Here is a 24,595-nt window from a genome sequence, read left to right as displayed (position 1 = left end):
CCCTAAGAGGACCCAGGGAGCACTGGACTCTCTGTCCTCTGCTGACTCTGCCTCCCCACATGCACTCACACAGAGAGACACCCAAACACACACTCATAGACACACACACACACACACACACACACACACACAGGAACACATGTGCAGGATCAGTCCTCCCTGGCCTCCCCTATAGCAGGTGGTGGTCTCTTGCCCAGAGGGTCCCATACAGTGCCACAGGTAGACAGCAGCGCCAGCCTCACTGGTGAAGTCAGCACCCCGTGACGACATCTAACCTGCAGGCACTTCAATGACACAGCTACTCTGAGCAGACCCGTGTGCCCCATTAACACCTGTTCTTGGTCCTGCTTCGGTCAAGGTGAGCCGTGGAGACCACTGAGCAGCAGACATTCCTGCGTGCCTGTGCCCAGCCTCGTGTTCAATGTCGCAGCCCCAGGACCCTCCGGACCCCCTACTTAAACAAGAAGATGGAGCAAAGAAAGCCCCCAAGCCCAACCCGCCATCCACAGCCGTCACCAGGAAGTCACCTACAGGAACCAGGTATCTCTGAGCCACGCCGGGCACCGTGCTCTCCAGAAGCAGAGCACAGGACTCACCGGGAAAGTTTAAGTGAACAACTTGGTTGTGTGATAGTAAAACTCAGCTTCCAAATATCTCCCAAATAATGCGGAAATAGACGTTTCAACAACAGCTGTAAGACACAAAAATGCTGAGAATTAAAACTTACTGGGTGTCCACAAAGCGGCTGACCTAGGAAGGGTCTCTGCCTGAAAGCAGATCACAAAGCTTGGGAGAAAGAGAAACAACGAAAAAGAGGCAATTAAATCCAGAACTGAGCCAGGGTAGCAAGTGGCCTAACAGAATGGACACACATGTGCGCACATCTCCGAGGAACATGGAATATACGTAATGTGATAAGCGCAGGGCAAATGCAGGTTCAAAATAAAGCAGAAAAGGGAAATTGAAGGGATAGAAACAAGTCACTGAAGAGAAGAAGTAGAAAGATTTATAAGTATATTTAACAAACATGGACACTCATCTGTGTTTTTCAAATAACATATTAAACCAGGAGGAAATCTAAAACATTTCTTTGAGTCACATGAAAAAGAACTCGAGTAGATTTGCATTTTCTTTAGGAAGAATTAGTACACCGAAATGCCTAGCACTGTCCAAACAAACTAATAAATGCAACACACTTTAATAGAAATCCCCATGGGATCATCGCCTGACGAAGTGTTCACCTTCAAATGCCTGCCCACAGATGACAGAAATGAGGAAAAGGAGAGCAGCCGCGAGGACAAGCGCCCTCACTTTTCCCAGGGTCTCCTCCAGAGTCTAGGACAGAGTAGGGGCCCGGCAAAGGTTGCTGAGTGAATGAAAGAGAAGCTGAGTCGGCACAATAGGCAGCTTCTGCAAAACCGCCCTCACTAAGACTGCATTATCCATGCCACAGTGGAGAGATTACAGGCATCCAGAAGAAAATCCAAAAAGTGACTCAGGTATAAACACATTTATTTACGTGCGTAAAATTCAAACTATTTGGGAGAATAATGTCCAAATAATAGACTAATTATTTGGAGAAAATTCAAATTGTATTTGCTAGGACTACAACAAAAGATCTTTCAAAAAAATATTCCAGGGCTGGGGATGTGGCTCAAGTGGTATCAAGTTCACCTGGCATGCGTGCGGCCCGGGTTCGATCCTCAGAACCACGTACAAACAAAGATGTTGTATCCACTAAAAACTAAAATATAAGTATTAAAAAATTCTCTCTCTCTCTCTCTCTCTCCCTCTCTCTAAAATATATATATATATATACCAAAGGTAAAAAATGAAATTGTTAAAGTATTAGAAAACCATTGGGGCACCACAGGATTTTACATATGGACATAGGAACACACGGATGGGTTCACGAAAGTTTAAATTAAAATATGTTCTCTGTGAAAAGCCTCAGACAGGGCTGAGACGTCACTCGGTGGTGGAACGCTTGCCCAGCACGTGCCAGGTCCTCCTCATTGAGCAAAGCCTTGCAAACTGAGATGCCACCGACTCTAGGAAGAGTGGAGGGAATGGTGGCAGGAGCCAGTGGCACTGCCAGGAGGAGGTGCAGGGCAGCCTCGTGGGGAGACTGCATGGCCAAGTGGGCTCTGCAGGCACCTGACAGTACTGCTGGTGCTCAGACCCCACGACCTCCCAACGTCCCTGGGAACCATCCCACAGGCTCATGACAGCTTCGTGGCTGGAGAAAAACTAAGTGAAATGACCAACCGAAAGCAGCAAGCGTCTTCCAGTGAGGGCTGACTTGATGAAGGACGGGAGACCTTTAAGGGAGCTGTGGAAGCCATTTAGACTAATGCTGTTTGAGCCCTCAGTAGTTGGCACAAAATAGTGTTCGTGATATATAGTATCAAGTGGGCACTTGTCAAAGACAATGCTGATAAGATCCCAGACGCAGGTGAGGTGAGTGGCTGTCAGACTTACACAGGGTCAGTTAATTGAAGACTCAAGATGGGGCCACTGGACTGTCCATTTGGCTCCCAGGGAAAGAGATGGGGTGCCCGAGTGGGTGCCCACCAACCTTCCGGGACACAGCTGTCTGATTCTCGCTTCCCTTTAATCTAAGTCAGTGGTTCTCACACTGAGCCATGGCTCAGCATCTTCAAGTGCTTGCTAAATAGGTGATCGTCCCCACCCAGGGAGCTGGCCCTGCAGCCCAGTGGGCTGAGGCGCTAACCAGGTCCCGAGCTGGCCCAGGACCACACTGACAAGCCACAGGTCCAAATCATTGGGTGGCATCTGCTGCAGAAAGACCAAGCAAGCAGCCCTGGAGGTGCACACAGGTGAATCGTCAGCAGCGCAGGGCATAGAAGGCAATTTTAACATTTTCCCCCAAAAAAGGAGAAGAGAAAGCAAATGCACAACTGCTGGTGGCCCGGACAGGTCCCTGGCCTCTCTTTTGATGAAACAGTCTGCCCACGACAATGACTTTCAGAGCTCTTGGAAAGGAGATCACACATGCTAGCCCCGCCCTTGCAAAAACCTCAAAATGAAATCACTTCTGAAGTGTCAGATGAGCTGGGCGCTCCAGCCAGTGCCCGGCTGGGCCATGAGACTTCTCTTGGATGCTGCTTTGGAAATACCAATTCTTAAAAATAGATTTCTGGCAACTGTGCTCTTCCGGCATTCTAAGCCGTTACCAGCTGGCCTATCGTGTGACAGTCCCATCAGAGGAAACCTCTCCTGTGCCTCACACAGCCTGGCCTGGCCTGGAGCTGGGCTCTGGAGTCCTGCCCTGCACTCCTGAGGGCTGCCTCAAGGTCAAAGCCCTATGCTTGTCCTGGCTCAGGTGCCATCCCAGCTGGCACCAAGAGTGGCCCCCGGCACAGAGACTGGCTTGCCTGGATTCTGGTGTCTTGTGGAGACTCTCTAACCAGATGTGGATAACAGACCCAGGTTCACACCTCGAGCTCCACCCTGGAGCCCCCGATTTTGACCTTGGCTGCTCTCTGAGGAGGCCCTTGAGTACAGCCGGGGAGGTGTGAGGGGAGGGGAGGCACCTTAGATGGGTAGACCACACAGGGCTCCTGGTGGCCCATAGTCGGGCCTGACTGTACTGACTGGGTCCCAGCCAGGCATTTTCCCGGGGACTCCCACATACCCCACAGTGCTGTGCTGGTCCTCCTGGGGGACTCATGTGCCTTCTCTTCCTAAGAAAATAACAGCCAGCCTTTGGGGGACCATCCACTGTGCTTGCCCCAGGAAGGAGCCCTGCTTCCCTCTAAAGAGACCCCAGGAGTTTGCTGTCTTCCCGGCTCAACCTTCGAGACGTGGCCTTGGCTTGGCCTATGGTGTGATTCCTAAGCCATGGACACAAGGGACAGAGGGCAGTGGAACTTATGCCGCACACAGGCCATGGAGCATGGGCGGGGACTTTGCCTGGTCCCGTTTCCAGTCTGGACCCCAGCATCCTGCTGTCCTCCTCCCCGAGCTTCCCCTTGGCTAAATATGGCTGGACGGTCCTTCCTCTGAAGCACTCCCAACCTATCAGTACAAAAGCAGCTTTGAAGGCCTCAAGGCAGGGCCGTCCCTGTCTTTGCGACCCTGCCCCTAGTTTCCTGGGCTCCGGATGACCCAGGTGTGTTCTGGGACTGCTCCATAGCCACCACAGGCATGGGCAGTGAAGGTTCTGGACCCAGAGCAGAGAGGATGCAGGGGCTGGCAGATAAGTCCGGAGAGCTGTTGCTGGGATCTGAGGTCAGTGTTTCAACAGGGACAGGCACAGCTGCTTCCGTCCGTCCTGGACACCTGAGTCAGCACTGGAGGGAAGCCTGGGAGGGGCTGGGGGCCAGCCCTGGCTGTCCAAGAGGCAGCCCACTTCCAGGATGCCAAGGAAAGAAAGTCCTGCCCTTGTCACTAGCCTGGTCCTCCTGCCATGCCGGTACTCCTTGATGGCCAGCCGCAGCCCGGGGCCTGCCCTGCAGAGAAGGAGGGGGAAGCTGCCCACCTGCACCCTTCAGCAAGCTGGTCTGTCTCTGCCCAGCCTGCCTGCAGGCCACACTGGGAAGAAGGGCCTGGTCGGGCCAGGCGCCTCCGGAGGACTTGATGGGAGACAACCCCAACACAGGGCAGTGCTCAGCCTGCCTCCCAGAGCTTGGGCCCAAGCTGGAAAGGCTTCACTGTCCTGTGCTGACCCCACACAGCACCTTGGGGACTCTCAGGGCCCCACAGGGGGCCACAGAGGGACTGGGTGTAGCAGTGTGGAGTAGCCAGTGGCTCTGGGAGCACTCTCTGGACCCAGTGGGTCCCCACCTTTTGCCCGGCTTCCTCCAAGTCCCTGAAGAGGCTGCTGCTGACACAGCAAGGCCCGGCCTCATGAGCGTATCTTTCAGGGTGCGGGGGAGGCACCGGCCCCAGGGCCAACCAGGCACTGCAGAGAAGCTGGGGGCATCTGCCCCGGGGCATCTGCACTTGGGCGAACCCACACTCCACAGTGCCTGCTGCCCGTGGAGAGCAGGTCGCGTTCCCCGTCTCCTCCATTCAGGGAGCCGTGCCCACAGAGTGAGCCCCTCCTAAGCCAGTGGAGGTGTGGTGCCCCCAGGGGAGCAGGACCCAGAGAAGCCCTCACAGGACCTCATGGGTTCTGAGCATGCAACTTCTGGCCTGGGCAGAGGATCAGGGGACACCCCTGGCCAGCGGGGGCCAGTGCCAGGCAAGCTCGTGGGTCCAGATGAGATGGCAAGAGGTCAGCCTGTGGCCTGGGGAGAGGCTGGAGCAGCAGAGTGAGGAGCAGTATGACGGCATCACAGCGGCCTCCTCGGGTACAAGGACCAAGGGAGAGGAGGGACTGAGAGGTGCGGGTGTGAGTTTAGAAGGCAGCACCCCTTGGATTGGGAGTAGGGGTGACTCAGGGCTGAGCGCGGCTACCAGCAGTGGGCTGAGGCTCTGCTCTCATAGACACACGTGGCCTCTTGTGGCCCCACAGCCTGAGGGCTGGTCCCCCTGGAGTCCTGTTACCATTGAGCCCGAGTGCTGCTCCTCAACCTGCCAGAGGCCATGGGATGCCCAGAGGAAGCCTGTGGGCCCAGTTCCTGCTGCTGAGAGTCCACCCCTAGCCACCACCTAAAGCACGCATTATTGGATGGTGGGGGGATATCTGAGAGTCTTGAGCTGTTGTGACAAAGGACCATAAGTTGGGTGGCTTGACACAACAGAGATTTATCCTCTCACAGTCCTGGGCACTAGAGCTGGAAACCAAGGGGTCCGCAGTAGCTGCGGGTGCTCCTTGGCTCGCAGATTGGCATGCCCGTCTCCGCCTCCGTCTCCCTGCCCTCTTCTCTGCGTGTGAACCCTCCTCTCCATCCTGGCTGGAGTGCCCAGCCCATCCGGAGGATTACCATCCAGGATCCTTCCCCTAGATAGCTGCAAAGATCCTATTTCCAAACCAGAAAGGGCACTTCCACAGGGCTTGGTGGGGCCTGGGCATGTCCAGAGGGCCAGGGTTTGGTCCTGGGGCATAGCTCTGGGGCACCACCCACCCCACCCACAGAGTTTCGGAGAAAGAAAAAAATGAGTCAAGAGAAACCCAGGAGGGGCTGGGATCTGAGGAGTTTGCCTCAGGCTAGAATAGGGGGAGGGGGTGCAGGCTGCGGGGAGGGGCCTGAGCGTAGAGAGCAGCTGGGGTTCCAGCGCCAGGGGGTGAGGAAGAGCCCTGGGCCCCACGCCCCTCAGGGAGGTGTGGGGCTTGTCTTTGGGAGGAGGACACCACTGGGAAAAGCGAGGCTGACCTGTGGGGCAGAGGGACAGCGGTAGGGGAGAGCCTGACTTCCCTCCATGGCCACTGTCCCAGAGGAGAAGTGTTTCCCTCCTCTTCATGACCTTCTGGGAAAGTCTCTGCACTGATACTGCTCTTGGCTGACCAGGCCTACCACCCACCCAATGGAAGCACCATCCTGAAGAGAGGAGGAGAGAGAAGAGGAGAGGGGAAGGGAGGAGAGAGGAGAGGGGAAGGGAGAGGACGGGAGGGCTACAGGAAACCTGCTCACCTGCTGCCATCTTCTCTGCAGGCCCAACCCCAGGTGCCCAGTACAGAGCTGGGACTCAGGGCCAGGACTGCTCACAATGGACAGCACTCAGCCATGGGTCGTAGGGGCTCCTCACATGCTGCGATGTGGGGAATATGGGAGACATCATGGCAGGCTAAAGGAGCCAGCCCCAAGGAGGCTCTGTGTGGTGGGGTTCATGTCGAATCACAAATCTCCACAAAGACAATGGTCAGAGGTGGCCTGGAGGGACTCTGGAAGGGGTGGGATCACCTGGAAAGGCAGGAGGTCCCCTTCTGGGTCCTAAGAATGCTCTGGGATGGACAGTGGTGACTTCTGCACTACTCTACGAAATCATAAAGGCCAAGAATGGTGCCTGGCCCTGCAGGCGAGGCTCAGGGGAAGCCCGGGCCTCTCGGTACAGACCGTCCCCAGCTCCAGGGCCAATGCCTGCGTGTAAACAGCTGGGAAAAGCTGACAGCCCCAGGCAGGTCCCCTGTACCTTGGTCCCCTAGGTTCTGTTCCTCCCGCTGAGTATGGGTGTTGCTGTCTAATAAAAATACCTGCTCGATTCCCAATGCCAGGGAGATCTGCCCTGCTGTCACTGCTCGGTGACACTTCCCCTCTCCTCTAAAATGGGATACGGAATTCCTGGGAAGGCAGGAGATCCTGTTTATGAAACGCTCACAAACTGTAACGCATCTGCAGGATCCATCTTCCCCTCTCAAGACCCACACTGAGGGGATGGTCCCCGAGGCAGGCACTGTGGGGAGGAGCTGAGAGTTAGACGGGCTGTGGGATCTGTGAAGGGAGAGTGTCCTCAGGAGGAAAGGCAGGGGGTGGGCCCCAGGTGTGAGTCATACAGCACCAGCACCTGGACCCAGCCCAGGGACCCTGAGGAGCCCATCCACTACGGCAGCCTGAGTGGACCAAGACAGAGGGTTCACCTGGAGAGAACCAAACCAGAAGTTCTTGAAGGAGGTGTGGTGGAGTCCACAGAGCCCATGTGGACGGGGAGCTGGAAAGCACGGCCAGGTGTCAATCTGTGGTGCTCAGGAAGGGATGGTGACAGAGGCCAGCCCCCTGCTAAAAGAACAGTAGCCAGCCAGGAGCTGGGCTCTGGGGAGGAGAACCCAGAGGCAGGGTCGCCCTTGCACCCTGAAGTACTCCCTGCCCACCTCCCGTCTCCTGCCACTGAGTCCTCCCGTCAGCCAAGCTGACCCAAGCCAGAGGTCTAAGGACCCTGGAGATGCACAGGTGGGCCTTCTGGGGTGGGCAGAAAGGGAAAAGTGCACCCTGGAGGGCACAAGGAGGAGCTGCACAAGCTCCTTTCATCCCCCGGAGCCAATGGTGGAGGTCCGTTTGTGATGGACCTGGACCCCCTTTCTTTTTACACTCACAGCATGAACACAGGGGCATCCAGTTGGTACTAAATAATCACCTGCCATGTCAACCGCCTGGCTGAGCCTTCTGCACCCTCACCTGGTGCCTGCTGTGCTGGCACCGCTGTAAGGAATGCCATAAACAGTCACTCAGTGGCTCACGGTTCTGCAGACGGGGTCCACGATCAATGCCAGCCTCCGACAGGGCAGGAGACCCGAGGGAGAGGCTGAGAGCAAGTCTCTGCTTTGGTGACAAGCCCATTCCTGGAATACCAAGCTCACTCCAGTGACAGTGGCATTGATGCATTCATGAGCACAGAGCCCTCATGGCCTGGCCACCTCCTCCTCCAGGTCCCCTCTGTGCTGTCCACCTCTGGCTTCTCTGCCATGGAAGGTGGTTCAGAGAGACAGAAGCCTAGTGGCCCACCTCTGCTGTGGTCGGGGGAGCTGCCATGTACTTAGAAGGTGGCATTGCCGGGATCGTGTCCCTGTGTCCAGTGCCACTGTCCAAAGGTGAAAATGGATGTCTGGTGCAGCCCCTCGGGGGTTCTGCTGCTGCTCAACCCGCCATCCTTCTGTGACTCAGGAGACCACAAAGCACACTGAGACCGTGGTCCTCCTGACCTCTTTTCCCACGTCTCTGGGGAGACCATCTGCAAAAGCGATGGGATCTTAACAGCATTTCTTAGTGGAAATCTTGACAGAAAGGCGAGAGTGTTTCCTTCCTCCTTGTCCCAATCACTCAGCAGTTCCTGGGAGGCCGACCCAAGCAGGAGTCGCCACATCTCTGGTTTCATGTCCATGCACCTCCCGGATTCTGTGGTGTCTCCTGGGTCCAGAGGTCACGTGAGACCCTGCTGTCCCTGTCTGGGATGGGTGGAGGCCACCACTGCCACCATGGCTGGGACAGGTGAAAGAAAGTCTGCGCTGTCCCATGACAGGGCCCCCCGGACGTAATGAGTCTCATGGTTCCTGGACTCTTCATCTAAATAAGAAACATACCGAGAGCCTCGGAAACCACAGTCCTGGCTTTGAAATCTCAATTAAAACCAACCCAAAACCAGAGTCGTGCAGCGTCTCCATTCAGGACCATCTCCCAGAGAGAAAATTGAAAAAAAAAAAAAAAAAAAGTAAAAGAAAGAAACTTGGAACCTTAAATTAGAACCACCCTGTCTGCGATTCCGCTGCCGCTTCTTTTAAAATTAAATAAATCTCCCAAAGCAGGGAGAGGGCACCCGGAGAGGACCAGGTACGTCGGCCAGCTCCGAGTCCTTTTTCAAACGATTCCAGTGCTGGCCAGATGCCAAGACGTGTCCTGACACGAGGCCACCCCCTTCAGTGCAGCCTCTGAGGGTCTGCGGGGAAATCTAACCCTTATGTTTCTGATCCCTTCACACTGAACTCACTCGGGGTCGCCCCGCGAGAGCCCTTGATGTGCGGCCCTTTGAGTCCTCTTTTATGAGGCCCTTTAAACCTGTTCCCCTTGGAAACAGGAAGCCAGGTTTTTCCAGGAGTAAACAACCGCAGCCCACAGAAAGTGCCCCTCATCTGTCCTGCGGCCTGGACACCAGACCTTGCGCCTCTGCCTGGCTCCCTGCCTGTCAGCCCATCTGCTGAGATGGCTCCAAGCAGCCTCCTAGAGGACAAGGTCCTCTTGTGGGAAACCAGCACATGGTGGAGGGCAGCCCAGGCGTCCTGACGGGAGGGAGTGCTGTGTCGCTCCTAGGTAACCCTCAGGTGCATTTCCTGGGAAAAGAAAACGGGGTGTCGGGGTGAGAAAAGAGAGGAAGCCTTCCCTCTGCCCTACCTGGAAAGCTGGCAGGCACCCGCCCCGGGGGGTCTTCCCACAGGACCTTTCCCTGCAGATCTTTCCACTCCTCTGATGGAACCTAGGTGGGCCTGACTCTGCCGTGTCAAAGGCACATGGTGGACACAGGCCCGGGTACGCCGCTGTGTTTCCCATGCTCGCTCAGGGACTGGCTGCCGTGCTGTGGAGAAGCCCAGGCCACGGAGGAGGCCCTGGAGGATGGGCCCACGTGCTGTGGGGAAAGGACACCAGTGGGAGCCCAGATAGGTGAACCGAGGGAGAAGAGAAGTGGACCCCCTGCCCAGGCCCGGTTATCACTCAGGCGGCCAGGACAGGGCCTAGCCCACTGGTGCCAGAATCCCAACTCACCAAATCATGATCAGAACTGAAGCTTCTCTCAGGACCTGAGCGTGGAATGCTCTGTGGTGGCACAGATCAGCAGGATACCCTGGGCAAAGTCCTGGCCCCCAGGGAAGATTCTGCAACTGTATCCCTGCCCCCGTGGGCTGCAATTCAGAGGAACCCTACAATGCTGTCCCCAGGAAGGGCCGTGGGACAGGAAGCACAGTAGCTACCATAGGGCACACTGGCCTCCCAGTTCACGATGGCACCATGGCTTGGTTTGGATTTTCTTTCCTTTGTTTTGAAGAGCAGGGGATTGAGCCCAAGGTCTCCTGCCAGGCAAGTGCTCTAGGACTCTGCTGACCCCTGTTCCCTCATTCCCCACATGCTTCGGGGAAGGGACACGGCCGGGAGGACAGATGAATTTGTTAAGCCCAGAGACCCCAAAATACACCTATCCAATTTAGGATGGCAGAGACTTGGGAAGAGTAACTGACAGGTCAGAAACCAGGAACGGGCACCAGGCAGAACCCAGGACCCAGGACCCAGCTCCCACAGGGTGGACCGCTTGGGGGACAGTGAGCAGGGAAGCCGGGGGCATAGCGGCTGTCCCCTGGGGTGGAGAACAGCAGGAGTCCCTGGGCTTCACAGCTGGTGGGAGGAGCAGCCCGGGGGACTCGCTGGGCTCACACCCAGGGCCACCCAGAGCACACCGTGCCTCTGAGGCTCCTAGACAGAGTCCTGAGGGAGGGCAGAGGAGAGGGTGTGAGTGGAACACAGCGTTTCAGCACATTTTAGGCAGTGGTCTACATCTACTGCCACTCTCACCTCCTCCAAAGCAAAGGTTTCTGGTTTATCTTGAACAACCAGCCGGCCTGCCCACTCTGACCCGCACCTGCCACGGCAGCCACTGCGGGAGGTCAGCAGAAGGTGCCCCTTGAGGGGACCCTGCATGGCACAGGGACTCTCCCATCCTCAGACCCACCTTGTTTATTTTCTCTCAGGAAACCCCTCCTTCCCTGTCTCCGTAGCCCCAGGGGGCATTCAAATCTGCCTGATGGCCAGTGGAGTGGGTGGTTAGACCACTGCTTCTTGGCTGGGCAGTAGTGACCAGTGTCTCCCATCTCTCTACCTATATAGGCATCTATCGTTTATCTTATCAAGGATTCTTCATTCAGCAGGGTGCAGGGTGGTGTGGCTCACGCCCCTGGTTTATGACAGTATCCTGATACTGATAGCCGTGCCCTGTGCTGCTGTAAGACTCCGCCTTCGTGTGGACAGGTAGCTCGCTGGTGTGCATTTTCCATGTGGGAAATTGGGATTGCTGGCCCAAGGTCACCCTTGCCATAAAGGACATTAGGTGCACCCACACTGGAACCAAGTCAGCATCATCAACTGAGAGGACCAAGTGCTGATGGGCTGGGCAGAAGCAACTGTGTTTGCACACAGGGGCCTTTGGCTATCAAAGGGGCGGGGCTGCCCTCCGCAGGATGATAGTCACTAGGCTTTCCTGGGATTCCTGTTCATAGACCAGGATGAGAAACGACAATTTTGCCTTTTAATTTTCTTCATGGACAGAATGCCTTTTTCCTTTCAATTAATTAATTTTAGGCCTTACAAAATTTTACCTTTTTGTTGTCAGATCCCGAATTTCTCAGAGTGGCTTGGCAAAGCAGACCCTCCCCAACAAGCTTCCCAAAACACTCACCAGCAATTTCATCCGATTGGATGGAAATACGGAGATACATTTTTCCCTAATGGGGTGCTGTGATTTTTAATTTCAATGACTTAACAGTGCAAAGTGCATCTGGATGGAAGACCCAGGTAGGGATCTAATTTAACCCTCCCTTATCCTGAAGACACCCTCAATACTCTGATCCAATCATTCACTCGACCTTAATTAATCCAAGTGGACTTCAAATGCTCCTGGACCCTTTCTGGATTCGACGTTTTGCTGTGGGCCTTTCCCTGCCTGTTTGAACGCTTGAGTGGCTGCAGGTAGACCGTTCCCTCTACTGTCCCACACATATGTCCTTTCTTATTACGGTGATGGGATTTTGTGCTATTTGGTAAAATTTGATGGATTTAAGACCCTTTCGTGGACCTCCCCCAACACCCCCGACTTCTGCAGGAACTCACCACACTTAGGACTAATCAGGACACCAGGGACCTATTCCCAGATACGTGGTGTGATTTCCCAGCCATTTGAGCCAATCACTCAGGCTGCTCAGGGACGTGGTAACATGGGCTCGGAAGGGCCCGCACGGCTCTCCATGCCTCTCCATAGTTCTCCACGCCTGTCCACGACTCTCCACACCTCTCCATGGCTCTCCACGCCTGTCCACGACTCTCCACGCTCTCCATGCTCTCCACGGCTCTCCGGTTGGTTTCTAGGTTGTTTATGCTTCTTGCGGGAACTACAAATGCGGTCTGTTGTTTTCTTCATATTTCCAAATTCTGCTGGTATAAACAGAGCCTGCTAATTTCGCCCGGGGGTTCTTATCAAAGCTCATCATCGTTATTCTCGGCTAATCCTCTCGCACCCAGCTGCAAAGCACGGGCTCCCAGAGGCCTCAAGTGCGCTTTTCTCTTGCTTTTTGGTCTAGCGGTATTGGCCTGGCTGTCCAGGGTCCCTAGGATGACATCCTTGGTGGACATCCCTGGAGAACTGCAGCCACCTGCCGTCCCTTCCCTACAAGAACTGAGCCCCAGGCAGCCTGCCCTGGGGACATCAGCAGGATGACACCAAGTTATTGGGGCAATGGTTTTAAGAATCAAGGAAGACCCAGGAAGTTCATCATCCTCAACTTCAGACACACAAGGGGCTTGGGAAGGGAGCAAACAGAAAACAGTCACAGGAAGCAGATTCCAACTCAGCGCAAGAAAGGTGTTTTTTAATTGAGAGCCAGGACGTCCACATGGGGCCTGAGCCAAGCCCATGTAATCACGATCAAGGCAGGGGAGCTCTCACCTTCAGGTGGGTGGTCAGTTAGATCATTGCTCCTCCACCCAGGGCCAGGAGAAACTGCAGCACAGGCAGCTCCTGGGAGCCTGTGACAAATGCAGACTCTCAAATCCCACCCAGACCATGTGCACTTTAGCAAGAGCCCCAGATGATTCACATGCACAGTGAACCTTGGAGAGCACTGGATTAGTTGACTGTGTCAGATATACTTTCCTAAGCATCACAGGACACCTAACTTGCTGACACTCAGGAAATACAAGCAGATAATTACCTTGCATAACAAAAAGCCTGGAGGTGCAAAAGCTTAATGGAGTCATTATGAAGTTGCAGTTTCCTGATTTGAAACTTTTCTTCTCAGAGCTCTGGCTTTAAGATTGAGATTATTGCCTCATGATCACAAAATAGTTGCAGCAGCTCCACAGATGACTTTCACATTGCACTTAGGGAGAAGACAATCTTTCTCACATCCGTGTTTTCCTGGACCTTCCCTCCTCCCACATGCTCAGCCCCATTCTTCTGTCCCCCCTACCCAGGAGAAATCACCTCCCACCTCATTGAGGAGATTGAGGGACATGTGCATCCCTCATCCAAAGATCATCTTGCTTGGTATGTTTTTTTTTTTTTTTTTTTTTTTTATCTCTAGAACATTTGCAAAGTTTTTGGCTTGGAAAGAATAAAGCCTTCAGAAGGCAGAGGTGGCTGGAAAATAAAAACAGTACATGTCCAGCTTTGCCTGAGGCCTTCTTCCTCTCGCCTGATTCTTCTCCCTATGTTCTCTGCTCACCCAAGAGGAGTCACCAACACTCTGCGGCAGCATAGGGTCCTGCAATCATGACCCCACCAGAGAAGAGCTGTGCCCTTGGGCGGCCTGTGTCGGGTCCAATTGGACCTGCAGGAGGACGACAGGTCGGGTCCCCGACTCTTCCCACCTCGTGGTTCCTCTGCTCACTGCTGCGTTGGAGGAGGAGGCGGTGCTGACCTTCCTGACAGTGTCCCTTTGAGAAAAGCTCCACTGAGGCTGAGCTTCTCCTGTCAGCCTCCTGCCACGGGCTCAGCGCAAGGCCTCGGGGACGGGCCTCTCGCCGTGGGACGGTGTTACAGATAGTGTCTGCTCAAAGTCAGCCAAGCCCGAGGGCTGTCGGAGAGAGGACCCAGTGCCTGCCATGGAGGTGGGCAGGCGCTGCTCCCCTGGCCCCAAGCTCCACTGCCCACCGTGAGCAGCGCCTCTCAGGCAACAGCCCTGAGCTTCTGCCTACAGCACTGAACACTCGACAGGGGGAAAACGTCAAGGTTCTTCCCCTCTAAGTACAAAAGGTCCCTCTGCAGATGTGTGCCCAGGAGAGGGCAGAGGGCGTCCGCCCATCTGCAGCAGCCCGAGCCCTGGCTTTGGGGACAGAGGTGGGCGTGGGGCAGCATCGTCATCCTGAGTGCTTCCCTGAGGACTCGGCCCCTAGAGGAGAGCCTGGTGCCCACCTGGGTATTTTTTTTTTTTTAAATTAAAACATCTCACAATAACAAGGCACAACTCCGGGCTGCGGGGACGTTGTGCGGCTGGCACCAGCGCTGTCATTTTCCTAGGGATGTCCCCAATTACGGCAGCTCGCCTCGGCAACTGAAACTTGTTCTTCGCCGATTTCAAACGCCTCCTTCCCTCCTCCCCCCAGCTTGGCCTTCAGACTCTTAATAAAACATTAAAAAGCCCCCGCACCATGTCGCCCGAGCGGGTCCCCGGCTTGCTGAAGTCTGACCGCTTCCCCTCATCTCCATATTACAGCGGCTCTGTCCGTGGTTTGCGTGGAGAGGCGGCGGCACGTGAGGTCTGACTTCCCAGGAAGTCGGCTGTGATGTGATCGCGTTCAAAGGGAAAGACGGAGGGTGTTTCCCGCCGTGGAGGCGATGCCTGCCTTTTAGACTTGAAAGACCAGTGGGCATTCTCTGAAACCTGAACACGGCGGCGGAAAAAGTGTTTCTGTCAGAAAAAAAACAGTCTCTTTAGAGATTGGGCCTCATTAGCGTGGTGGGCTTGACTTTCTGGGGGCGGGGGGGACGATAAACAGAAGAGAAGCTAAAATGTATTGATCATGTGCTTTACACCAGGCGGCTGCCCCAAGCTTTACACAGGTGACGTCACTCAGTCTCAGCACGAGGGCTGCGTGGGGACTGGGGTGACGGGTACAGGGCACTGAGGACAACTGGGCGTGCAGTAATCGTCCCCAGTGCCAGCCCAGCAGGCAGAGGCACGGCCACGCCCCCTTCATAGCCCGGCAGGAGCGTGCCAGGGCTTGCCCACCAGAAGACCCGCAGCCCCAGATCCACCTTGCCCCGGGCCTCAGGCAGGTGAGACAGTCGGTCCTTCAGGCCTGACCTACATTCCTTCCCAGTATCCTTTACGTGTGCGATGGCAGCTGGGACACAGTCTGTGACTGTGTCTGTGGGTCCTTCCCTGCCTGCTAATCAGAATAACAGTGATAATAACAATAAGCCAGAAAGCACAGCATATTGTTGGCGCCACATCTTCCTCTTCTTCTTGTTTGGGAGCCGCCTCTGCAGGGTGCTGGTCCAGGCCCCTACAGCAGCCCGGGAGCTGGCCTCAGCTTTGCTCAGCCACCCAGGGCAGGGCTACAGATGTCCGGGTGTGGAGGGCAGAAGGGAGAGTCCTCCTCCCTCCCTCCACCACACCAGGTTGCCTCCCGTGGGTCCATCTGGGTCAGGTCTTTCGACTTCAGAGGAGACCTGGACACCATCTTCCTCTATGCTCCTGATGCACAAATGAGACAGGAGCCCAGGTGGTCAGGGACTGCTTTCCTGGCACCTGTGCCTGGGGGACCCCTCCTCCGGCCTTGATCTTGTCTCATGCCCAGGCCCACCTGCAGGCCAGCTCTCTCCACGCGGAGGGATCTGGCTCCAGAGTCCTCCAGAGCCATGCACTGGCCTTTGCCTGGCCTCCCCGCCTGCTCCTCTCTAGGCCAGGCCCCCTCAGCCTGCTCCTCTGCCTGCTGGTCTCCTGCTGCCCTCCTGGGGAGAGAGCAGCACAGCCCCTTCTAGCCCTGGCTGTGTGGCCTCTGTCCCTGGCCACATGCCCTTGAGGAGCAAGGGCAGTGCTGCTACAAAATGAAGACCCGATCCACATCAGGCTCCAGCAGAACCGGGAGAACTGGGAGGTCAGAGGCAAGTTTCAGCACTGCCAGGCCAGGGTGGACATCCTTGGCTCCCTGTCTGCTGCCCTGTGACCTTGGGCAAAGAGGCTGCAATTCATGTTCTCCAAACTCCCCATCTCTACCAGGAGGGAAGAGGAGCACCACCAGCCTTGGCCAGAGGATGAAGTGAGCAGCACATTTGCTGATCGTTTCTTGGAAATCACTTAATGAACCAGTGGTTCTGGATCTACAGCCAGAGGGTCCCGGCGGCCATCTTGGCTCTCACTTTGACTTGCTGTGTGACCCTGGGGATTTACTTAACCTCTCTGTGCATCAGGGTCTTTGCATGTACAGAGAGCTGAGAGGAGAGCGTGGGCATACAGCTGTGCTGCGGCTGCTCTGTGATCCCTGCTGCTTTCACTGTGACTACACCCCTAGCACAAGCAACTTGCTCTACTAGGTGTGGGGCTCAGGAGCCAGGCCCCATCCACAGTGGTGGCCAGATTCCTGCCATAGCCCTGCTGTAGCTCGTAAGGCCTGCAGCCTGGCCTCGCCACGAGGTGCCACGAGGGCACCCAGGCGGAGTTGTGCCGTGCTCACCTCATTCCCAGCCACAGTGGAAATGCTTCCTCTTTGGGACGCCTTCCCTGACACAGAGGTCAACAGAGGGTATGCTGTTTGGGTCCTTTACCAGGCTGCCAGTCCTTGGGGCCACTGTTCCCAGCCCTGGCACGGTCAAGGTGTTGGCAGCATGCCAGGTGAAGAGAAGGCGTGAGTGCTGCAGACGGCTGTGTGACCTCAGGTGATCACCTCCTCTGGGCTGCTTCTGATATCACCACTAACATCTGCCACCCAAAACAGCAATTGTGTCCCTTTGGGAAGTCTCCAAAGGCTGAGTTCAGTCTGAGGACAGAGTGTGTGTGTTGTTGTTTTTGGTTTTCTAACTTTCAAGCCTCCAGATGCTGGTGAGGCTTCTCTTCAAATGCAGGGTCTGGTGTGATCTAGGGTCAGATTTCAGCTCAGCTCAGCCCAGAGGAGGGGGAGAGAGCTGGAAGCAGGGCTTTGAAGTGTTCCCGCTGCCCACTTCCCTGTCCCGGCTTAGATCAGCCCCAGGTTAGTGTCCTCTGACATCTGTAAACAAGACCACCTTCTACCTTCTTTCCGGGGTGGAGCCGCCCTACAGGCACCTGGGGCTGAACCATCAAGGTCTCCCTAGAGCTGCCCAGTGGTCTCCCTGGGGACGGGGTTGAAAGCCTGCACACCTGAACGTGGGATTCCGGGGACCCTGTGATTTCAGAACCCAGTGCCTTTGGAGTCCTGTCTCGCCTGCGGGCATCGAGCAGCACCTAGATAGGTTATCTTTCTGGACGTGGTGAAAGTCCTGCAGCCTACGCGTTACTTTCCCCTGAGAGCCACTAAAAAGGAAAATTATTTGCATGCACTCGCAGAAACATTCATGTATGGGAAGTCATGTTTTGGGGGTCAGGCTGGGAACAATCAACAGGTTTTTACTCGTGGACGTTTTTAAAACCTGTTTCACTCTCAGTGCCCTGGAAGCCACTCTGGGTTTTGCAGGCATTCGCTGTGCCTACCTGGTGGGCATTCCAGTTTCTGGAACTGGACCCCAAGCCACCCACATCACCTGCTCCTGCATCCTCCTGAACAGCTCCCACCCTGCCTGGGCCTTCCCTCCACCCTGGCCCCTCGCTGATGGGAGGCAGGTGGTCTCTGTCACCAGCTTGATTCCTGAACACACTTGAGGACTTGGCCAAGGCCAGCGTCAGCTTCTGCCCAGCCTTGACATGCTTAGTTAGGGCTCAAAGATCTTAGGAGCCGCTGCCCAAGTCCAAGATCTGAGCAAGACATGAGCCGTGGACAGCTCAGACTATTCTGTGGCTCCTCCACCGCACTGGGGCTGGACTGTGCCCTTGGGTCCTTCTAGTGAGAACTTGGGTCCAGCCATGCCCTGCCCAGCAGAACCCAGGCCTGTGGCCGCTCTTCAGCTGTCCTGGTGAACACTATAAGAACTGACCATGGGGAAGGGCTCAAGCTGCCCCACAACTCCCCTCTGGCAGGCCACCCTGTCCCCACAGCCCAGAGCTGCTGCTGTGAGGTGGCCGGCTTCAGACTGAGGTACACAGCAGATCAGTTGAACAGCATTGACTTCGTCCTCTGAATTGGTAGCAAAGACCCCGTGGGAGGCCAGTCTAGGCTCATGGGCACATCAGAGCTTGGCAGCCAAGGCTGTCCTTGAGGACCTGTGTCACAATGAAGCCCCCAGGTCCAGTTACCAGGCTCCACAGCAACCAACCTGCCTGCATGAAAAGCTTCTGCAACTCAGGCCTGAGCGATTCTGTCAAACCCAGAGATATCCAGAACTCTCCAGCTCTCAGTGCACACCCAGAATTTGCCTAAGAAGCGGAGGGAGTCTTCTGTTCTCTCCCCACAGAGAAGGCAAAGCTCACCAGGCACAGGGATTACTAGCAGCAAACTAAAGAACGTCTTTTATTTTTAATAAAATAGTGGAGCATGAAAAATCTCATATATTACAGATATACACCGGCAGGAACCCCCCTTCCCTAACTGGGTAAAGAGAAAGCACTAGACAAAGTTTGTCTTTGCTGCCCAGTGCTGCTTGATCTATTCATGGGAATCATTTGTTTAACAATAGAAAGAGTCAATAAGCCCTTTGGGTACTTTTGAATGATCCTACTCCTCCTCCCCCCTCCTTTCCACAAATTAGCCCAAATGTGTATAACATTGGCTTGGTTTCCATTAAAAAGCCACAGAATGTAATGCTCAAGCATTTCCAGGGCCGGCCCCTCAGTTCTTTTGTTAGGAGATTTCTTTTGTTGTCTTTATGAACAGAGCAAAATACTTGTTTTTCTTTTTATTTTCATGGAGAGAGAAACAAACTTATTGCACATCTTTGGTTCCACACGGTTAGATTAGGTTTTGGGAAGGTTTCGGTCTTGGAAAAAGACCTTCCATGAAGCTGGAGACTGGAGTCTATTTTAAGGGACTCCAAAGCCACCCAAGGATAAAGACTGGTCAGGGTCCTTCCTCTCTGCACAGGTCTTGTGTCCCACACAGCGACCTCCGACCTTGCTGGGGGTAGGCCCCCTGGATGGCTTCTTTTGCCACCCCAAGGGGGGCTCTTTAATCTGCGAAAATAGTGGTCTGGCCTCTCATTTATAAGTGGGTCGCAAAGCCAACTCCAGCACACAGATGCGCATTTGTGGAAGGGTCTGAACAAAAGTTCTCTGAGGGCTGAATCAATGACTTTACCACCAATTAGTTACACCGGAGACTACTGAACTGCGGAGCGGCCCTTCACTGAGGAACAGCACAAAACAAAACCCTTGAAGTACATTCTTACTTTCAGCGTATCATGGTATTCTGAATTTCGGGGTAAAAACTTTCCATTTATTTGCATTTTTAAAAAAACCCTTTTATTTAAAAAACCAACCAGCCAAAGCCAGGAACTGCTTTGGGCCCTGCCCGCCTGCCCACCAGGTCCTTCCCTCCTGGCCCTTCACACACAGGCAGGAGGCTGGGCCGGGATCTCGTATTTCCCAAGATGAGGTTTCTGGGGGTGCTGCGCTTTTTTGTAAATCCCAGCGCTGGCGATGACGCTGGCGGGTTTCCGGCGGCTTTTCCTCTTTAACCTGCGGCTGCAGACCTGCTGCCAAGACTGCAGGGTCTTGGAAGTCCAGATCCACACGCCACTGGTAATGCCCACCACCAGCAGCATGGAGACCTTCACCATGAAGATCTCCACAGCGGGGATGGAGGCGGCCATCAGGCAGTCCAGCGCCTTGGTCTGGTTGTTGACCCTGCACTTGTGCTGTGAGGCTAGCATCTTCCAGTAGTCCATGTTGAGGCGCTCATATAAGTAACAGGCGATCACACAGGTGGCCGGCACGGTGTAGAGCACGGAGAAGACTCCGATGCGCACCATGAGCTTCTCCAGCTTGTCTGTGTTCTCCCCGCCGGTCTTCATCACCCTCCGGATGTGGAACAAAGCCACGAAGCCCGACAGGATGAAGGAAGTGCCGATGATGAGGTAGCAAGCCAGGGGGACCAGCACGAAGCCCGTGAGGGCGTTGACGTCCATGCTGCCCACGTAGCACACCCCCGTGAGCTCATCCCCGGCCACCCTACGCATCACCAGGATCAGGATGGTCTTCACCGCGGGGATGGCCCAGGCCGCCAGGTGGAAGTAGCTGCTGTGGGCCTCAATGGCCTCGTGTCCCCACTTCTTGCCAGCTGCCAGGAACCAGGTGAGCGTCAGGACCACCCACCACAGAGAGCTGGCCATGCCGAAGTAGTACAGCACCAGGAAGACGAGGGTGCAGCCGGTGCTCTCCAGTCCCTCCTGAATCACGTAGAGCTGACCGCTGTCCCGGTCGCAGGCGATGCTCTCTGCGCCTGCAAAGAGGCGGATGATGTAGCCCACGGAGTAGACGCAGTAGCACATGGAGAGGAAGATGATGGGGCGCTCGGGGTACCGGAAGCGAGCCGGGTCGATGAGGAAGGTGAGCACGGTGAAGGCACTGGAGAAGAAGCACAGCACGGACCAGACGGCCAGCCAGACCACCGCGAAGCGCTTGTCGGCGCGGCTCCAGTACACGTCCACGCCTGGCGTGCAGAGTGGCGCGCACGACGCGCTCTTCTCCACGTGATGGAACTTGCCGGGGTTGTCGCAGCCGGCGCGCCCAGAGCTCCCGTCTTTCAGGTGGTGCTCCTGCGCGCTGTGGGGCCGCTGTGGCCTGAAGAGCGGCGGGAACATGCCTGAGCCCCGGCTGGGTTCCTCTGAGCCGTTGTTGGGCGCCTCCATGCACAGGTAGTTGGGGTCATTCTTGTTGGGGAGCTTACTGCAGTCCAGGGAGTCGGGCCACTTGAAGTTGAACTGCTCCATGATGGGCGAGCACTTGAGCCGGGCCTGCTCGCACATGACCCGGCAGGCAGGGATGGGCGTGGAGACCTGCTCGGTGCACATCGGAGCATACAGCGAGCACAGGAAGAAGCGGAGGTGGCCATGGCAGCCGTACTCCACCAGCGGCGCAAACTCGTGCAGCTGGATGGCGGCCTCGCGCTGGTTTTCATGGCCCATCAGGTTGGGCATGCGGGTCATGTTGTAGCCAATGTCCTTGCACATCGGGATCTCTATAGGCTGGCACTTGCCGTCACCAGGTCGCTCCATGTCCATGGAGCTGATGGCGGCGCACGAACCCATCACCTGCAGCACCAGCCACAGGCAGGGACCCGGGCGCTGCATGGTGACGTCCGAGGTGCCCTCGCAGGGAGGTCCGCGCCCCTCAGAGCCGCCGCTCCGGGGCACGGGCTGCTGGCCTGGGCTCCGCGCCCCTGCTCGGGCTCCCGCCCATGCCCGCCCAGCCTGCCCGAGCGCTGCGCACAGCGCCCCCGGCCCTGCTCTCTGCTCCTGGCCTCCGCCGAGCCGGGTCGGCGGGGGAGGGGAGCAAAGTTTGCAAACAATACCGGGAAGCGAGCGAAGCCGCTGGAGCTCTCAGCGCCGCCGCCCCGCGCGGGCTTCAACTCACTGCCGCGGCAAACTTTGGCCTCTTCTTGGCGCGCCCGGCCCGCGCGTCCGGAGAGGGCGGGCGGCGCGGGCGCACAGAGGCCCGGCCAGCTCGCGGCGCCCTGCGGCCCGGCGGCTCCTCCCTCCCTGCGCCGGCCTCGCCGGGCCCAGCTAGCAGCTGTTGTGAGGTTTGTGTCCCGGGATGAGAAGACTGGCAAAAAGGCAAAGGGGAAAAAAGCCGAGCGGTGACAGGCCCCGCCCCCAGGCCGCCGCCCCGCCCCTCCACTGCTTTGCATGAGAAAGCCGAGCGCCCGGGGCAGCCTCCGCGCGCCGCCCCGCCGCCCGCCCGGGCCCCGCGGGGGCCGAGCCCCCAGCCGCTGCGCCCTCCCGGCGCACCCCGCCAGGCGCGCGGGGCCCTGCGCGCCGCCGCCCTGCCCGGAGGTCCCGCCTGCTCTCCGCCCTCTCTCCGCCTGGCTTCCAACTTTGCCTCCCGCGGCGTTCTCTGCCTATGTCCCCTTTCCCGGGGGCGGGGGGATGGGTCCTCGGGATTGTCCCCCGCACCCCAAGGACTGTCGAGGTTACGGGAAGTTCGGGGACTGGGGGGAGCCGGGGTGGGGGTGGTCCGCGGCAGGGGGCCAGGGTTGCATCTTCCCCTACTTTTATGGAGGGTCCCAGGCCGAGGGAGCTTTCAAAGAGAGGTGGGATTTGCGTTTTATGGCTTTGGCTATAAAACGGCCCCTTGGCTTGTAAACCTGCCCGCATCTTCAGGAGGCCGGGGGTTGCCAGCCTGGGGCGCGGGGCTTCGGCTCCGGGGAGGGGTTTGCTTTGAAATTTCTAAGAGGCGAGGGAAGGGGCGGGGGAGGGGACCTGGGAATCCAGATTTTAGGGCCGCTCATCCGAGGTCTCCTCAAAGAAGGCGGGAGGGGAGGCTCCCAGGCCTTTCACCCCCCAGCCAGGGCAGTGGGACTTGACTCACAGTGACCCGCCCGCCTGGGCTGCAGAGTTGGGGGCCTCGATCCGAGCAGGGCTCGCTGAGTTTATTTATTATAGGAAGTCATTCGTTCCTCGGTATTTATATTATTTGGTGAGTGGTTCGCCGGCCCCAAGAGACGTCAAGCGACCGGCCGGTGAGCTGTGCCGGGCCGGTTCCGGCCGGGACCCAGCATTCAGAGCCAAAGGCGGAGGCGCAGAGCTGGCTCTCCAGAGAGAGGAGAAGCTTGGTCCCCTCCTCCCGCTTCTGCCTTTCTGCCCTCTGGTTTGGGCCAGTTTGTGCTAAGGCCATTCCGGACCCAAGGGCCCTGTTCCCCCGCATAGGACGCGAGAGATGGGCACCCACCCCAAGCCCCATGGTGCCCAAGAGTACGCGAGATGCTTCTCTTTCTGCACTAACCCTTGGATAGACATCTCCCGGGGGGTGGCCGGCTCTCTCCCCTAACCCTTGAGGTCCAGTCTTTGAAGTGCTTCCGAAACCCCTCCCCAACCAGGATTCAGTCCAGCGCCACCGGGAGAGAGGCAGCTGGAGGACGCGGCGGAGGCGCATTCCGCCTTCTGTCCCTCCTGCGCACCCCAGGCTCACTCGGGCAGTCTGGGGTGTACGCAATCGCGGCTGGGAACCGGTGCCCGCGGCTGATCCTGCAGCTCTCCGCAGCGTGGGAGGAGCTGGGTGGGCGGACCCCGCGGGGGTCGTTGCGATTCCGCCAGCTGTCTCCAGGAAGCGCCCGGGAGGGCCCAGGGGCCGCCAGGCACCCCTCCTGCCTGCCCAGCCTGTCAGCAGTGGCAGGACCCGGACACTTCCTCCGAGAGGATTGGCTCCTAATTAAAACAAGGCGTGCACTTGTGCGTATGCAGGAAACTTGGGCGCTCTCATTCATTCGTCTGACGTGCAGGGCTGTGGCTTGCCCAGGGTCCCAGAATGACAGGCAGGTGTTCATGCCCCGTCGCCGAGTCCTTGACCCCATGCCCTGATCTCAAGGAGGTGCTGGGGGTACTGGGGTGAGGGGGCAGTGGCGGAGAAGGTAGAAGCCAGTGCCTGGCAACTATCTCGTCCCACTGTGTGGGCTCCCCCGAAAGAGCGGATGTGTTCCAAAGACTGCCATTTTATGACGATAGTTTGCTTCTTTATTTAGTAGTGAGCTAGTTTCAGCACTTTTAAGTTAGAAAAGATTCATTGGGCAACACTTGGCTTTTCTAGGATTTTCCTTGCAAAGGTTCTTCTTGCCCCGGTTGGAGGAGAAGAGCCAAGTCCTGTGAGCCCGGTGCAGCCATTTGTGCGAGTGCCTCCTAATTGATCCTTTATGTGCTATTTTTATCCCACCATGTTCAGACCCATTATTTTAGCCACTCGGATTGCTTTCTTCTCTTCTGTTTTATAAAAATGTCTGTAGAAGCTCTTGGTTCTGCCCAGCAGAGATGGAAACCAACAAAATAGACATTATTATCGAAAAATGGGGACTCTGAGAAATCAGCAACTGGGAGATAACTCTGTAACTAATAAATGAAAAGGGCCTTTTGATGGCTCCAGCTGAAAAGATATTTTATTTTATTTTTTTTTTTCCTGTGTGTGGGATTTGAGATGTGTGACTCTGCGGAGCAGCCGGGTCCCCTGCTGCTCAGCCCTGGCTGCTACCGGCCCCCCTCTGGCAACTGTTATGGAGAATTGGGAGGAATTTTATGGCTGTCTTTCCCCTCAGCTCTTTTTTCTTTTGTCTTCTTTGAAGAATGACTTTAGACATTTTATTTACATATTTAACCATGGATGAAAGAGGGGAAAGAAAGCATTGGGGGCTGTCGTGGGAATAGTGATATGTTTAAATTAATGGAAATCTTATTAGGCCTCTAAAATTTTGAGCAAAGGTTTTTAATGAAACTTTATAATTAAACA

General features: G+C 56.2%; 1 protein-coding gene across 1 annotated transcript; it reads right to left on the bottom strand.

Annotated features, from left to right (window-relative positions):
* Positions 1–18,649: 18,649 nt before the first annotated feature.
* Fzd10 (frizzled class receptor 10) lies at positions 18,650–21,990 on the bottom strand. The gene has a single exon (XM_005336334.5). The coding sequence runs from the start codon at positions 21,451–21,453 to the stop codon at positions 19,708–19,710; it is 1,746 nt and encodes a 581-aa protein (XP_005336391.1). The 5' UTR covers positions 21,454–21,990; the 3' UTR covers positions 18,650–19,707.
* Between the last annotated feature and the right edge of the window lie 2,605 nt (positions 21,991–24,595).

The sequence above is a fragment of the Ictidomys tridecemlineatus genome, chromosome 2 (assembly GCF_052094955.1).
Source record: "Ictidomys tridecemlineatus isolate mIctTri1 chromosome 2, mIctTri1.hap1, whole genome shotgun sequence".
In the NCBI taxonomy this organism is placed as follows: domain Eukaryota; kingdom Metazoa; phylum Chordata; class Mammalia; order Rodentia; family Sciuridae; genus Ictidomys; species Ictidomys tridecemlineatus.
This window is presented reverse-complemented; position numbering and strand designations above follow the sequence as displayed.

Bases quoted from the DNA above. Each gene is read 5' to 3' on its own strand.
- Fzd10 (XM_005336334.5), bottom strand. From the start codon at position 21,453: ATGCAGCGCCCGGGTCCCTGCCTGTGGCTGGTGCTGCAGGTGATGGGT.